General features: G+C 39.3%; 2 protein-coding genes across 5 annotated transcripts; one reads left to right on the forward strand and one right to left on the reverse strand.

The window, feature by feature from the left end:
* Positions 1-16,908, forward strand: LOC125369742. The gene is made up of 2 exons (XM_048372652.1): positions 1-1,650; positions 16,351-16,908. The coding sequence occupies exons 1-2, from the start codon at positions 199-201 to the stop codon at positions 16,906-16,908; spliced, it is 2,010 nt and encodes a 669-aa protein (XP_048228609.1). The 5' UTR covers positions 1-198.
* LOC8263493 lies at positions 7,663-13,106 on the reverse strand. Of its 4 annotated transcripts, XM_048374203.1 has the most exons (5): positions 12,950-13,106; positions 12,378-12,478; positions 8,909-9,001; positions 8,333-8,618; positions 7,663-8,035 (listed from the first exon to the last, which is right to left on the reverse strand). In XM_048374203.1, exons 4-5 carry the CDS (start codon positions 8,589-8,591, stop codon positions 8,001-8,003), a joined length of 294 nt encoding a protein of 97 aa, XP_048230160.1. In that variant the 5' UTR covers positions 8,592-8,618; positions 8,909-9,001; positions 12,378-12,478; positions 12,950-13,106; the 3' UTR covers positions 7,663-8,000. The 4 variants fall into 4 exon arrangements, with proteins under 4 accessions (XP_048230160.1, XP_048230155.1, XP_002523317.1 ...); XM_048374198.1 differs by lacking the exon at positions 8,909-9,001; XM_002523271.4 differs by lacking the exons at positions 12,378-12,478; positions 12,950-13,106 and adding an exon at positions 9,931-10,163.
* Positions 16,909-17,258: the final 350 nt, after the last annotated feature.

Below are 17,258 nucleotides of genomic sequence, written 5' to 3' on the forward strand. Positions count from 1 at the left end.
GCTCTCTCTCTCTAAGCTTTCTTAAGCTCTCTTTTGTTCTTTTTGCCATCCTAGCTAGCATTTTGCCTAGCATTTGAAGAGTAAGGCTGACTAGCTTACTTGTTTCCGCGAGAAAGTAGCTAGTGTCGCACGGTTCGTTGGTAGAAAACACCAAGCCCGTGACAGTTGGTATCAGAGCAAGGTTAAACTATCGTTGAAATGGCAAAGACATCAGGAGCAAGTGAGGCTACTAGAGTTCCGGAGGAGGTAAGGCAACTCCATAGTGAGGTTGTGAAGGACCAGCCGGAAGCGTCCAAGCCACCAAGGAATGAGAGAGGAAGGTTGAGGGATGTTGTGTCTGACATGGATGCCAGGCTAGCCAAGGTAGAGCTAACTGTGGTCGAGGGACAAGATACGTTCTGGGATTTAGAGCAACGCATCGGGGAGCTCGAGAATGGAAGAGAAGAGCTTCAAGAGGGGATGCAAGCTGCCTTGAACGAGGGGATGTCCAAGTGTCAAGATCAAGCCAAGACCGTGGAGAAAACTCTCCTTGCCGAGGTTATGACATTGAGGGAGATGCTTGATGGAATGGTTGCTAGGTTGGTGGCAACAGAGGAAGAGCTTATCCTATGTAAGAAGGCAGCTATCCAGGGAAGTGGAAGCGTGCCAATGATAGTCTCTACTCCATCGAAGTTAGATGTTCCGAAGCCTAAAGCTTATAAAGGCTCGAGGAACGCGAAGGAAATTGATAACTTCCTATGGAGCTTGGAGCAATACTTCAAGGCACTTGGCTTAGTAGAAGAAGCCAAGAAAGTTGACGTTGCCGCACTCTTCCTAGAAGATACCGCAATGTTATGGTGGAGAAGGAAGAGTGGCGACATGGAAAAAGGGACATGCACCATTAGCTCGTGGGGAGAATTCAAGGAAGATTTGAAGAAGCAGTTCTACCCCGAGAATGCTATTCGCGATGCAAGGGCCAAGTTGCGGCGACTCTCACATACAGGAAGTATTAAGGAGTATGTTAAAGAATTCACCGACACACTCCTTGAGATTCCCAGCTATACCGATGAAGAAGCCTTGTTTGCATTTAAGGATGGGTTGCAGATTTGGGCAAGGTTGGAGTTGGAGCGCCGTGGTGTCCAAGATCTCAACACCGCCATTGCCATGGCCGAATCCTTGATAGAGATCAGGAGGCAAGACAAGCACAAGCCTGACCAAGAAAGGAACAGCAACGGAAAGAATGGGGGAGATCGCCACCACAAAAAGGAAGGCTCCTACAGGTTTGACAAACCCAGAGAGGGAGGCAACCATGGCAACAAGGATGACAAAGGTGGAGAAAAGCCTCGTATCAAGTGTTTCTTCTGTGATGGACCACATAAGGCGAGAGAGTGCCCTACGAAGAACAAGCTCTCTGCGTTGGTCGAAGAAAGGGAAGAACACCAGCGAGTGCAAGAGGAGTCCAAGATGGGGTCCCTGCTACTTCTCAGTGCCATCAAAACCAAATTTGAGATGCCCAAGTCCGAAAAGAAGGGCCGGTTATTCGTGGAAGCAAAGGTTGGAAGCCGTACGGTAGAAGCATTGATAGATACTGGGGCTAACAACAACTTCCTCGAGGTAAAAGAGGCAGAAAGACTTGGCATCAAGTATGCAAAGGAGCAAGGGTGGCTCAAGGTTGTGAACTCGGCTTCGCGCGAGACGCCAAAGTAAGCCCTCGGTGAGTGGTTTGGCCTCTTGGATTTTTCCATTATAACGATGGATGATTATGAGATGGTGCTTGGCATAGAGTTTCTGGATAAAGTGAATGCATTCCCACTTCCTTTTGCCAACACCATGTGTATCTTGGAGCAAGGGAATACTTGCATGGTACTGTTGAAACGAGAAGCCAAGATAAAAGCCATGAAGATCTCGGCCATGCAGCTATCTGAGCGGGTAGAGAAGGCTCAACCGTCATTCCTTGCGGCACTAAAGGAAGAAGTGGCAATCTCGCCACATACAGGGGTCCTAGATGAGTTTGGGAACGTAATGCCTGCGGAATTACCGAAGAAGCTCCCACCGAAGAGAGAGGTGGATCAGAAAATGGAGCTGGTAGAAGGTACGAGGCCTCTTACAGCAGTCCCTTATAGCATGGAACCCCTTGAGTTCGAAGAGTTACGGAGGCAACCAAAAGAGTTGTTGCATGTTAGCCACACTAATCCATCCAAGGCTCCGTGTGAACCACCGGTACTCAAGCAAAAGAAGCCAACTCCGAAGCAAGTAAGATGGCAAGCATCCCTTGCGGAGTCCGATTCTGTGAAGGAGTACAAGCCGAGAAAGGCAAACTTAGTGGCCGATGCGCTAAGTAGCAAGGCAAAGTTAGCTTCCACCACTAATGCTAACTTTCCTTCGTTGGATCAAGGCAAGGTGGAACCAAACAAGCCTCGAATTGTTAAAGCCATTCACCAAGTACAAGGGATGGCATGAGAAAGCCGACAAGGCATGTGCTCCTCTAACCAAGGCCGCCAAGAGAATGAAGAAGTGGGCGGATGGAAAGAAGAGTCACTCAGAGTTTGAGGAGGGAGGCTTAGTGATGGTAAAGTTCCTTCCCCATCAAGGCCAAAGATTTGCCAAGGAACTTCAAGGGCATAATCAAGGCATCTGAGAGCGCGGCGAGGCGTCGCCCGAGAATGAGTGGGGAGAATGTCACGTACCGCATATTTCCCCTTCTCGCACAAAGGTTCAGTGGCCCAAGAAGCCTCCAGAGTTCGCTACAAAGCAAGGGAAGATTCTAGAACATTCTAGAATCATCTAGAAGGATCTGGAAGCATCTGAAACAGTCTAGAATAATATAGAAGCTTGTAGAATGTGTAGATAAGTATGGAAATGTATAGAACATTCTAGATACTTAATCTTAGCCATTAGATTGAATGTATCCTCACCGTCCATTGAGGAGGTGGAGGCCTATATATAGCTTAGAGAATTCATTTGTAAGCATGAAGCAAATCAAGTTGCAATCAAGTTGTAATTAAGCAATTCAAGCTTAATAGAAGAGCAAGTAGTTTCTCTCTCTAGAAGTTCTCTCTCTCTAAGCTCTCTTTTGTTCTTTTTGCCATCCTAGCTAGCATTTTGCCTAGCATTTGAAGAGTAAGGCTGACTAGCTTACTTGTTTCCACGAGAAAGTAGCTAGTGTCGCACGGTCATTGGTAGAAAACACCAAGCCCGTGACACTAGTGCAGGGGTTTGAGATGATGTTGTGTTGGTATACTTTCGGACTACACATCACAACATGTTACTGTAAGCCAAATCAAATGTAATCCTTAACAAACATTCCCGCGATTTAATTCATTTAACCAAATAGACCGATTCATTGAATAGCTATAATAAGGGAGCAACGTAATTGTTAACATTACTCCTCTTCTTGTTATTTATCTTGCAAGCACTTGAACAAATCCAGCGATCCTTCCGTTTTGAATTATCATCAGCGGGATAATGAAAAGTTCTTTGTTTCTTTAGTTAAGAAAACAAAAATCAAATTATCAAGCTATCTTGGATAATGCCGATAAGGCGGGCTTTTTCTCAAAGGATGCTTAGTCTTGAATGCTATATTCTTTCGGTCAAAGCGGTCAAGCGAAGTACTCATGTCGGATCGCCCTCCTGTCATCCTCTCGGCCCTTATCGCCCGCTCACCGAAATTGCACGGAAAGATTTGCTTAGATCGGATGCCTTCGGAATTCCGGTATGTAATAAAAAACCAAATTTGGTTGATAAAAAGCAAATGTATTTACCGGTCACGGACTCTAATTACATCCGAAGCAGTGACTGCAGAAACTAATAAAAACGCCATTGGAAGCTTGATGATATACCTTACACTTTCTAATAACTCAAACCACCAAGCTGTTTACACTTGGTAGATTGATATGCACACACTGGCGTCGTTCGCATAATGTATCATGATCATTTAGCTTTTTTCTCTTGATTGATGGTATACAATATATATCTTCACTCTGCATTTCTAACTTAGTGTCTCAGACTTTATGAGATAATTATACAATTCATGGTGATTGTGTAACAGCCAAGTCCATATAATATAAAGCCCAGCAGAAGCTTATAAGATTGATACTACATGTTTTGACAAGAGGGTATAGTAAAATTGACCTATGGCTCAAATGAGTAACTAGGTAATTAATTATTATATTGCCCGCCACAACAGGGTATGAGAGAAGAGACTATGTATAAGAGTGCAAGAAACACGCAATGGCTTTCCCATCTACCTATCAACAATAAATAACACATTGAAACCTGCACGGACAATATTCCTCACAAGCTATTGAGGTTAGTGCACCATTCTTATCATAATTATTGATGACATCAAGATCTCTCACAAGCACTAGTGAGCATGTGCACCTATGACACACATTCAATCATAATGGAAGAGAGGCCTAAGAGGAAACCCAAGCAAAAAAAAAGTTTTTGTTCTTATGTAAAAGTTATAATTCAAATAAACTATCTGAAGCTGCAAGCCTCCAAAGCACTAAAGTAAATCACTAAACCTGACCCCGTAAAATAGCAAAAACTGCTGCTACTAAATCCCAAAAACAAAAGGCACTATTAAATAGTTAGGCAGAAAGTCTCCGAAAAATGTTTATGTAATCCACTACTAAAACTAATGAAAGAAAGAAAAAAGTTTAATCTTACAGAAAATATTGCCATCTCCAATCTCTCCAGTCCTTGCCTCCTCAATGATTTTTTCTATAACATCCTCAACCTAAGATAATGTAAAGCATTTAATAAGTAAGAATTTGGCAACGGAAATGTTGCATCTTTAAAAAAATAATAAACATATATTTTACATGCGTCAAGATGATAATCAATTTCTTCATAATAAAAAACATTATTTCAAATGTTAGTACTTGTGTTACCACAGGGTTACCACTTAGACAAATCACCATGCATACCTTGTCTTTGCTAACCACGATCTCCATCTTAACTTTAGCAACAAACTTGTCTTGGGAAAATTCCGAGCTGCGACATCATAAGCAATAATAACCAAGGAATCATGCTAAGGTTAATCAATTTAATCTGATTTCTTTTAAAGAAAGAGAGTACTGTGAAACAAATGGTTAAACAAAAATGCAATTCCACAGTCTGATTGTAAATTTAGTTATCATAATTTCGCATATTATAATCAAGTCATCGAATTCCCAAGAGTTTGATGGTTATCCAAGTGAAGAGCTTACCACCCCGCCTCTCGGTTGAACCACCTTGAGCACCAAAACCTCGAACATCGGGGAAACAGTAACACCTCGAATACCAATTTTTAGCAAAGCCTTCATTTATAATAATAGAAATAAAATTAGTACTTGCGCCATGCAACTTTAGAAAATATGATGGCCTTGAAATTCAACAATTAGCAAGTAAGTGTGCATATATATAGAAGTCAAAGGACGATTAAATGAAACAAACCAACGATAGAACGGGGAAAGAAAATGGAGGTTGGACCTTGACCGGGGAAAAGAATGCATAGCCATCCTTGTATTTTAGGGGTGTCAGAAAGAGTCAAGTATTGACTAAAGTCAATTTCAAGCGTTGGAAAGTCACTGTCCATATACACATATACACATTCAAATATGCGCATGAATATGAAATATGAAGGCGCTTGATTAACCACCTAATAAGTATTATCAATCAAAAAATGGTTCTGCAATGCATTAACAATCTCAATCCGTCTAAATCAGAAAATTAAGAAGCATAATTAGATAAGACGAGCTGATTATTTGATATTTATTGACACCTAAACTATCACACAGTTTAGGCATTTCTGTGGAATGATGGCTCTCATAATGACCAAAGACGCATTGATGAAGAAATGACACACATCACACCTCTGAGTTACCTAAACAAGCCACAATTTCCCTAATCCCCTCTTGAAACATAAAAGGAGATAAAGCTAGTATTAAAACCAATCCAAACCATTTCCACCAATTACGAAAATGAGGAGACAAAACTAGTAGTCTTCTTTGTAAAATTTAGAAACTATTTTTGCGATCTGGGAAACACTTACCAAGAAACTTGCGAGACTCGCCAGGCCTAATACGTGCGAATCCAACAACACAATGCACGGGATAAAAGGAAAAGAAAAAGATAGAATTAATAAGTCGTGTGTACACAGTGGGGGAAAAGAATAAATTCAAAAATAACAATTGGCGGTGGGCACGAGAATTGCTTCCACTTTCTAGAATTTAGCATCAGGAATGTAGTCTACGAACAATTAAGTAGAGAAAGGAATAAAGATTCGGAAAGCTAATAAATCACTAGATTTGCATGAGATTAAAAGACCCAGACCCATGAATTAAATGCCAAGAAAGAAAGAAATGAAAAATGAAACGTCATATATACCTGACGTCATCTCATTCGATTTCGCATCTTGGAACTTCTCAAAATGCTTCTCCGGAACTTGGAGGTCTACTTGAGAAGTCGAAATGTCTAAAACATCTGCTGCGACAGTATCTTCACTTGCGGGAACCTCCTTAGAGTCTTCTTTCTGGACGATTTTGGACGGCGAGAGTTGCGTCTTCTTCTTCAAAGGTAGTTCGACGGTAAGATTCTACGTGGGAAGACTCTAGCTTGTTCGTATCGTCTTCGCGCGAAGGGATCTTTCGACCGGCGACATGCTAGAGAAAGCAAATATGAAGAGCACTAATTAGAGAGAGGAATGCGTTTATAAACATGCAATTTAGAGAAGAATACCTTCACGGTGTTTTGGTGCTCATTGCGGAGAGAGAAAGTAAAACGGTTTTTCGGTGAGAGGCGTATGGTACATATAGGCGTGCAATAGAGGTCTTTCAGGGTGAGCGGTAAGCCTGCTATTGTGTGTTCTTGTTTTGGCGGTTAGAGAGAATTTAAACAGTTAGCGGAAAATTACTTTATAATAAATAAGCTATCATCCTATATTTATTAATTTTAAATAATAAAATATATAAAATTATATAATATTAAAATATAAAATATTTATACATGTATCTTATTTTTATTAGTTAATTAATTTTTTTATTAATTATTATTTTTATATCATTTTAAAAATGTCATTTGGAATAAAAATAAAATATTTATACTAAACTGACAAGAGGACTATTAAAATATTGAGCTTTTCCTCTGGAGCTATGTTTGGGGACGAAATGTTTAGTTATCGGGGCGGGAGCGATGAATTCATGCAGTTTTTAGCACAATGGCGAATTTGTTAAGCAAAACGAACTCGGCTTTGAATTTTCTACGGTTTCTTGAATGAAATGGACCGGAAAAACACTCTCGGTGAGAAGGATTCTTTAAGCCACCAATTGCAAGTCCAGTGATTGTAGATCTCGATTTCGAACTCTACTCTCTCTAAATCGCGACTTGACTTTTACCAAATCACGGGACTCTTATAAAAGCGAGCTACCATAGATGTAGGCTTCCGCACCAACTGTCTATAAAAAGGTTACTCATTTTGCTGAAATCTACAGATTATGCTATTAAACTTCTTTGATCTACCAATGCAAACTTTGTATCAATGGCTTAGAGCAACCAAAAGAAATATACTTATAGAAACAAAGCTCTGATACAACCCTGTATTTTCTTTTGGAAGAGTATTTATAGCCAAACTCCATAATTAGTCTACATATAAGGAAACACACAGTAAGCCAATTTTTAAGGCTAGTCAGAACTTTGAAGTTTCAGGTTAAAAAGGATTGCTTATATGTGCATAAAGAATAAGAAATTGTACATGACTTCCTGAGTTCCTCAGTATGAAGTACAATGAGACTAATTCATCTCCAATGTTAACCAACAAATTAATTACTCGAGTAAATCAATTGCTTGATAATGCTAAAATCAAAACAGAAGGATGAGCTTGGTAAAACTGAACCAGATGATACAATCAAACCCATGGCATTCATATATGATAAGTTTCTCAGAAGACTTGGTTCCATCAATTAGCTTGCAAAGCGAACAAACACCAGCAAAGGAAGAAGGACGGCTCAGAATGGAACTCTTATAATGCCAACCAGGCTCTACTTGTCAAACTCCCATATGACGCCTCCATCCTCTGAAATACCAGAAAATACACATCGGTAACATGGCACAAGCTGTATTGACATTGCAAACAAATATCTCTGACAATACTTGCTCAAAGTTGCCAATTTCTTTCAGGTGTTCAAGATGTCATAGCTAAGTTAACATGCCAAGAACCATAAATAACAACTCATAATCAATTTTAATATAGTCATTTGTGTCTCATCCATTCAAATAGTTACATTACACTTAGGGATGACTATTACCATCTTTTCCTTGCCTACTTCCTTCTTCTCTTTGTTTTGCAGGCAAGAAGAATAAGTTACTATACCTTTAACTTTCTTGTTTATCCAGATCTCAAGCAGCATACCAGCACCGATTCCACCAGCAATACATGCCCCATAGAATGCAATTGCGGAGGGCAGAGACCTACGGGGAAGGAAATAGTAGTCTGGAATTTGCCTAATCTTTTTAGGAAGCCGTTTCCTTATAACCGATTTAGCACCAGCACTAGGGTCCTTCTGCAATTCACCGCCTATAGCTTTCCAATCAACCCCCTTGAATGGATCTTTTGGCTCTTCAGTCCCCATCCCCAAACACCACGACACAGCTCAAATCTGTGAATTCAGAACGGAAAAATGAATGCAGCATGAATTATGATCCATGAAACTAATGTCCAACTAACGGGTAGGGTACCCACCCATTTCAGGATATCCAAACACGAACTCAATTAAACTACACATACCCAAACTCGTCCCAAATCCCTTTAAAAGACTACTTATATTGTCCGAACCCGTCCCAAATCCAAATAGAAATACTTGCATACTAACCGAACCCACCCAAACTCGTTTAATATATAAATCTTAAATAAATTTTATGAATACTTAACGTATAGCAGGTACCTTACCATCTAAATACCCGTTTATATGAACATTTGAGCAATTGAGCGATATAATCAGTTTTCATTGAACAAGATGATCGACATTGATAGTGCTAGAGCCTAAAGAGCACAAAAATAGCATAAGCAACACGAGTAATAAATCAACCAGCTCAAACAATGAGGAAATGTCAGTGCCTTCCAATTAGAAATGGGTTAAGGTCAAAATGAATCAGAAAGTAAAAGATATGAAAGATGACTTCTTATTTACAAGAAACTAAAAAATACCAAAAAGGAAAGCTGGTAGAAAAACAAAAAAAAAATTCAAAGAACAGGTATATATAATACTATAGAAAAACAAAGAACCATAAAGAATAACAAAACATGTACAGAACGAGAATTACTTGAACCTAACCTTAAACGCACTACCAATGAATTCTAACCTTTGTGAACAAATATGAAGATGAAGACCGCTAATGATCTTTCAGTTTTATGTTTCGGATCAAGGAAGAAGAGATGAAGAACAATGTCTGAATTTAGTCAGTAACAGAAATTTCAAATCAATCCGTGTTTATGATTTTAGGGATTCTGGTTTTGTAGTTTAGAATTTAGACTAACGATTTTGAAACACTTTTGATGGGCCAAGTTCCGTGGGGTGAGTTGGCAGTTGCTCACTCCATTTTAAGTATCGCCGGAAAATGTGACCTAATTGAGTTCTGTGTGAAAACTCACTGGAATAATAAAATTGAAATTTATCTCTTGATCTGTGATTAAATTAGATAAACTTAATAATACAGACTATAAGCAATAAAAGATTTATAAATTTAAAATTATTTAAACAATTAAGCCAACAAAAAATCCTAACCCTTTCTTCTTAAAAATCCAAATGTTAAAAACTCTCAGAGTGTTTCGCCCTAGCTAGCTCACCACACAAAAATATATTATCAATCTCACTGTAGCAATTTGCGTGGCATCATAGTCAAGTTTCTTCTCAAGACTTCGCAACTTTTTAACTTAAATTACCAAAAATTACATGAGGAACAAAAGATTACCTCTGGAATCACCGGACCCGAAGTCTCTAGAGCAGCAACAAGTCAGGAAAAAAGGCAGGGGAGAGAGAAAGGAGCAGCCTAACGTTTGTATTGTAGAACAATATGCTGTAGCGCACCGTTTCATTCCAATTCGTTCAGTTAAGGGGTCATAAACGCGGCCGTTTCATGATGGGATGGCAAAATGGTAATTTCGAAGTAAATAATGGGTCATCTCATTCTCATCTAACGTGGCTACACTGAGCATAGCGACTGGACTGAAATCGGTGTTGCTGAAGGACGAAGCAAAGGGAGCGTGTTTTGACAAAGAAGAAGGGAAAAACACTTAAAAAGAGTGCAAAGGAAGAGAGCTCATAAAAATATAGGAGAGGTCGTGAATTATTGACTGTTGTTAGTTTGGATTAATGGATTTTGTATCTCTGTTTCTTCCATTTTTCGTTCTGAAATTCGTGATTAAATTAAAGTACCCCAACTCCATGATCATTAGAAGTCTCTTCCACGAAACCATCATTCGCCACTACCACCATAATCATCATCAACATTGATCAGTTCCCTCTCCGTAACCTCTTTTCTTCCTCTATAGACTACTAGTTTCTGCAATTTTATCTCCACGCTTCCATTTTTATTTCTTGTGTATACTTCACGAAACCAACAACCCCATTTGATTTTGTGTTGTCTTTTTCTTTATATTTCAATTATAGTTGGTCCCTTCTTCACTGTCAAGCGTCGGAGAAACCCATCTAATTAATCTACTGCATTTATTCAGTATTGACAGCCCACCTCTTCGCTAATTGTCCAGTGGAGCCGGACGTGGTATTTAAATGAGCCTTTTGAAACTGAATTGAGTTGTGGTGTCTCATACTATTATTCAGTTTGCAAAAATGCCAGCTCTAGTCTCAGTTAAAACCCCATCCAAGACAACGCCATTGCACAGTTCCCTTCCTCAAAACGACGATCAAATCTATAAAAACGACATCAAAACACCATCTCCGCTTCTAAAGCGAACCCCATCGCCCTCCTCCTCCAAAAAGACCCCAAATAAGCTCCCCGTCGACGAAAAACCGGATCTGGTTTCCCTTTTTGTTAAAGCTCGCCCGAGATACCATTGCTTCCGGTGATAACCCGAATAAAGCCTTGGATTATGCGTCGCGTGCGTCAGTATCGTTTGAAAGGTGTTCGGGTTCAGGTCTGGAACCTAAACCCTAAACCCTAAACCAATAAATCCTCTCAGCACATTGGATTTTGGAAGGCCCTTAGCTTATAGGAGTGATCTTCTTGTTTAAGATAGGGTTCAAAAACATACCATACCACCGGAAATTGTATTTCAAAGTAATAAATGTGAATGCTCCCTCTGAACTTCATAATACAAACAGAAATCACATACCATACTAGAACAAAAACCACTGGTGAATAACATAACCATGACAAGTATTCAATTATATCAAGCATAAATCAACATTACAAATAGCAGGTGGGTTCATTTATTTAAGAAAAGATAAAATGTGAAAAGAACTCCATGAAAATCCGGCTGGAGTAGAACTAGTTGATATATGACTCAAAAACTACCAACAAGGCCACTGTACGTAAGTCATAAGCAAGACTTCCCATATGTCAATATGATAACCAAAACCAAAGATAATAAGGACTTTTTGTGCAAATAATCAATCAATCATATAACAGAGGACCATTTAATCTAAATCTTCTTGAAAATATTGAGATATGCACAATCATGAATGTTAACCTGAAAATTGTTTTATAAATACAAAACTTATTTACAGGACGAAGAAAAGAGGACAAAAATATTTTTTTTTAATTTTTTTAAATATCACAATTTTACTCAGCAAAAACAACAGTACACGAAAATCCATGAGCAAATGCCTAAGCGTTGAAAAATAGAGGCATATTTTGTTTACTCTTAAATATTCTTCTTGCATAAACTCAAAAGAAAAAAAATTCTGGTAGAAAACATGCTAGTTAATTTATGACCAAAGCATCACTCCAAGTTGCAGAGGATAACAAAAGAGTACCTTCATCACAAAATTACACATCTAAAAGTAAAATGACTATTTAAGTTCATGTACAAACTGAGAAAGAAAAAAAATTATCACCAACTAAAATCAAAACAAACATACGAGATCAAGCACAAGCAAAAATATACTAATACCAAAGAAGAACAGATATTGTAAATCAGACCATAAATTTGTAATTACTTAAGAATCCATAAAGAATATAATAATCCTTATGTGGAGAGAAAAGCACACCCTAATTGATGAGAACATAAGGAAAGCCCTCTAACAACCAACACGATAAGCTAAAGTAATTAAAGCGTATAATTTAGAAACTGCACCCAATTTCCGAGCAAACAGATTGAATATTTATGTGAGATTAAAAAAATTAGGCAGAAAATTAAAGATAGAAAGGTAAAGAGAGTAAAAGAGAAGAGTACAAACCAAAATATGGATTGAATCCGTGCAAAACTGGACGTAAATGAGCAACTAGTTATTTTGTATTGTATTATTGGGTACATCTGGTTGAATTCATTGAAGAAAAGCTGTAAAATTAAAAATAAATAAGATCATAATGACAGCATGAATCAGACTCCCCATAAAATAAATTACGGCTAAGATTCAAAATCATATACATAAACAGATGGATTCACATGGCTTTGTTATAAATAAGAACCTAATCTGTTTGGAACATCAAAATAGAACTCGAATCCATTAACTGGTAGATCAAGCATCAAATCAAACATATACCACCTACAGATCTCGAAATCTGATATATACGATCAAAATAATTTTAAATCAGGCAAGCAAAGGACACAGATTCAAACGGTAATAGATCAAAACCTTAAATGAACTTCAAGATCTTAAGATCAACAAACAAAAGAATTAACAACTGAATTAAGCAATCTCTATATCACCTATCGAGAAAGAGAACAGATCGAAACAGTAATCGAATTTGAAATGAAACAAAAAAAAGAAAGAAGTTAGGGATTGAAGAAGAGGATAAGTGAGTTTACCTGAGAGAACAGCCAGAGAGAGCAAATGAAGGGATCCACGCACCTTCCTCCCCACAGAGATGAGGAAATTTTGAAAATGTGAGAGAGATTGTATATTTACTCGTTTTAAGAGATTGTATATTTATAGGACCTTTTTTTTTCTCCCTCAGATCGCCTTCTTTTTTAGTTTATTTTTCCGGTTAAGCGTATTTTTTAAGCTTCTTTTTCTTTCCTTTTTTCTTTTTTCTAAATAAACTCGCTTATTCTAACTGACGCCGTTATGACGGCACAAAGGGTAATTTGCTCCCTATATTTAGACTGAATGACCAATTTATTTATTTTAAATTTTATGACCAATTAGTCACGTACTTAACAATTATAGTCAAACTATCTATTTTTTCTCGACCACCATGTACGAGTAAACTTAATTGCATTTTTAATTATAATAAATAATAAAAAATTAAATTTAAAGAGAAACAATCAAAATAAACTAAAACAAGCTAGGATTAAAAGAAAGCAAGAAGCATTTTTATAAATTTGTTTTATAACAAAGCAACCATTAGATCAAGAACTAAGATCTCATTTAAATTTAGTTGGAGACTGAAATGTGTTTAGAAAGGAGAAATCTATTTCTAATTCATAGATAGGGATCCTTGATCTCGAGACGTGGTTAATATTTTGTGAAGAAATCACTAATCAAGATTTAAAATTCACCTACTCATTTCAAAGTTTGTGATCACCCACCCTGCTACTCAGATTCTTTGATATTTAAATTTATTACTAAATAAATATTTTAATATAAATAAAATTTCAAACTAAATCTCCTTAATTTATATAAAAATATGAGCAACTGAAATCTGATAAACTAAAAAGTTAACATTGAAAATTTCTTTATTTACACAAGTTTAACATTCAAAAAAAATATATACTGGTGACTCTTTCTAGTGTTTAGTTTTTTCTAATCCTTCTTTTACATATGATTTATTATTATTATTATTTTATAGGAAAAATATATTAAAAAAAAGTAAACTCTAAAAGTAATATCTCGAGTTCAAGACAACTCTCTTCCGCATTATATGAGTTCTTATTTTTATAGTGATTATATGAAAGTAAGTATCATGTTGGATAGTCGATAACTCGTTGACCCTCCAATCAACTGATTATGAAACAAAAAAACAAGGGCCGAAACACAAATGAAATTGGGGTGGACAATAACATCTGAAATGGAAGTCGACAAAATTCAGTTCTACAGCAAAGGGCGGGAGGATTTATGAATTTAGAAGGCGACAACAACAGTAATAACACATATCGCCCCACCGTAGTGGTCCCTGAGGAATGCTACTTTGAAAAACACCAGTAAGACTCGTGATCCAGTGACACCAAAAGGACCATCGATGCCTAGTGTCACAGCCCGCATATTTCCCCTTCTCGCACGAAGGTTCAGTGGCTCAAGAAGCCTCCAGAGTTTGCTACAAAGCAAGGGAGGATTCTAGAACATTCTAGAATCATCTGGAAGGATCTGGAAGCATCTGGAACAGTCTAGAATAATCTAGAAGCTTGTAGAATGTGTAGATAAGTATGAAAATATATAGAACATTCTAGATACTTAATCTTAGCATTAGATTGAATGTATCCTCACCGTCCATTGAGGAGGTGGAGGCCTATATATAGCTTAGAGAATTCATTTGTAAGCATGAAGCAAATCAAGTTGCAATTAAGTTGTAATTAAGCAATTCAAGCTTAATAGAAGAGCAAGTAGTTTCTCTCTCTAAAAGCTCTCTCTCTCTAAGCTTTCTTAAGCTCTCTTTTGTTCTTTTTGCCATCCTAGCTAGCATTTTGCCTAGCATTTGAAGAGTAAGGCTGACTAGCTTACTTGTTTCCGCGAGAAAGTAGCTAGTGTCGCACGGTTCGTTGGTAGAAAACACCAAGCCCGTGACAGTTGGTATCAGAGCAAGGTTAAACTATCGTTGAAATGGCAAAGACATCAGGAGCAAGTGAGGCTACTAGAGTTCCGGAGGAGGTAAGGCAACTCCAGAGTGAGGTTGTGAAGGACCAGCCGGAAGCGTCCAAGCCACCAAGGAATGAGAGAGGAAGGTTGAGGGATGTTGTGTCTGACATGGATGCCAGGCTAGCCAAGGTAGAGCTAACTGTGGTCGAGGGACAAGATACGTTCTGGGATTTAGAGCAACGCATCGGGGAGCTCGAGAATGGAAGAGAAGAGCTTCAAGAGGGATGCAATGCCTTGAACGAGGGATGTCCAAGTGTCAAGATCAAGCCAAGACCGTGGAGAAAACTCTCCTTGCCGAGGTTATGACATTGAGGGAGATGCTTGATGGAATGGTTGCTAGGTTGGTGGCAACAGAGGAAGAGCTTATCCTATGTAAGAAGGCAGCTATCCAGGGAAGTGGAAGCGTGCCAATGATAGTCTCTACTCCATCGAAGTTAGATGTTCCGAAGCCTAAAGCTTATAAAGGCTCGAGGAACGCCGAAGGAAATTGATAACTTCCCATGGAGCTTGGAGCAATACTTCAAGGCACTTGGCTTAGTAGAAGAAGCCAAGAAAGTTGACGCTGCCGCACTCTTCCTAGAAGATACCGCAATGTTGTGGTGGAGAAGGAGGAGTGGCGACATGGAAAAAGGGACATGCACCATTAGCTCGTGGGGAGAATTCAAGGAAGATTTGAAGAAGCAGTTCTACCCCGAGAATGCTATTCGCGATGCAAGGGCCAAGTTGCGGCGACTCTCACATACAGGAAGTATTAAGGAGTATGTTAAAGAATTCACCGACACACTCCTTGAGATTCCCAAATTATCTAGATGAAGAAGCCTTGTTTGCATTTAAGGATGGGTTGCAGATTTGGGCAAGGTTGGAGTTGGAGCGCCGTGGTGTCCAAGATCTCAACACCGCCATTGCCATGGCCGAATCCTTGATAGAGATCAGGAGGCAAGACAAGCACAAGCCTGACCAAGAAAGGAACAGCAACGGAAAGAATGGGGGAGATCGCCACCACAAAAAGGAAGGCTCCTACAGGTTTGACAAACCCAGAGAGGGAGGCAACCATGGCAACAAGGATGACAAAGGTGGAGAAAAGCCTCGTATCAAGTGTTTCTTCTGTGATGGACCACATAAGGCGAGAGAGTGCCCTACGAAGAACAAGCTCTCTGCGTTGGTCGAAGAAAGGGAAGAACACCAGCGAGTGCAAGAGGAGTCCAAGATGGGGTCCCTGCTACTTCTCAGTGCCATCAAAACCAAATTTGAGATGCCCAAGTCCGAAAAGAAGGGCCGGTTATTCGTGGAAGCAAAGGTTGGAAGCCGTACGGTAGAAGCATTGATAGATACTGGGGCTAACAACAACTTCCTCGAGGTAAAAGAGGCAGAAAGACTTGGCATCAAGTATGCAAAGGAGCAAGGGTGGCTCAAGGTTGTGAACTCGGCACCGAACGCAACATGTGGGTTTGCGCGAGACGTCAAAGTAAGCCTCGGTGAGTGGTTTGGCCTCTTGGATTTTTCCATTATAACGATGGATGATTATGAGATGGTGCTTGGCATAGAGTTTCTGGATAAAGTGAATGCATTCCCACTTCCTTTTGCCAACACCATGTGTATCTTGGAGCAAGGGAATACTTGCATGGTACTGTTGAAACGAGAAGCCAAGGTAAAAGCCATGAAGATCTCGGCCATGCAGCTATCTGAGCGGGTAGAGAAGGCTCAACCGTCATTCCTTGCGGCACTAAAGGAAGAAGTGGCAATCTCGCCACATACAGGGGTCCTAGATGAGTTTGGGAACGTAATGCCTGCGGAATTACCGAAGAAGCTCCCACCGAAGAGAGAGGTGGATCAGAAAATGGAGCTGGTAGAAGGTACGAGGCCTCTTACAGCAGTCCCTTATAGCATGGAACCCCTTGAGTTCGAAGAGTTACGGAGGCAACCAAAAGAGTTGTTGCATGTTAGCCACACTAATCCATCCAAGGCTCCGTGAACCACCCAGCAAAGAGCCAACTCCGAAGCAAGTAAGATGGCAAGCATCCCTTGCGGAGTCCGATTCTGTGAAGGAGTACAAGCCGAGAAAGGCAAACTTAGTGGCCGATGCGCTAAGTAGCAAGGCAAAGTTAGCTTCCACCACTAATGCTAACTTTCCTTCGTTGGATCAAGGCAAGGTGGAACCAAACAAGCCCGCCGAATTGTTAAAGCCATTACCGAAGTACAAGGGATGGCATGAGAAAGCCGACAAGGCATGTGCTCCTCTAACCAAGGCCGCCAAGAGAATGAAGAAGTGGGCGGATGGAAAGAAGAGTCACTCAGAGTTTGAGGAGGGAGGCTTAGTGATGG

The sequence above is a fragment of the Ricinus communis genome, chromosome 1, assembly GCF_019578655.1.
Source record: "Ricinus communis isolate WT05 ecotype wild-type chromosome 1, ASM1957865v1, whole genome shotgun sequence".
NCBI classification, from domain to species: domain Eukaryota; kingdom Viridiplantae; phylum Streptophyta; class Magnoliopsida; order Malpighiales; family Euphorbiaceae; genus Ricinus; species Ricinus communis.

Bases quoted from the DNA above. Each gene is read 5' to 3' on its own strand.
- LOC125369742 (XM_048372652.1), top strand. From the start codon at position 199: ATGGCAAAGACATCAGGAGCAAGTGAGGCTACTAGAGTTCCGGAGGAG. The intron at 1,651-16,350 runs GTTGTGAACTCG...GGGTGGCTCAAG, and splicing joins AGGAGCAAGGGTGGCTCAAG to GTTGTGAACTCGGCACCGAA.
- LOC8263493 (XM_048374198.1), bottom strand. From the start codon at position 8,591: ATGGGGACTGAAGAGCCAAAAGATCCATTCAAGGGGGTTGATTGGAAA. The intron at 8,036-8,332 runs GTATAGTAACTT...CTGGTATTTCAG, and splicing joins GATAAACAAGAAAGTTAAAG to AGGATGGAGGCGTCATATGG.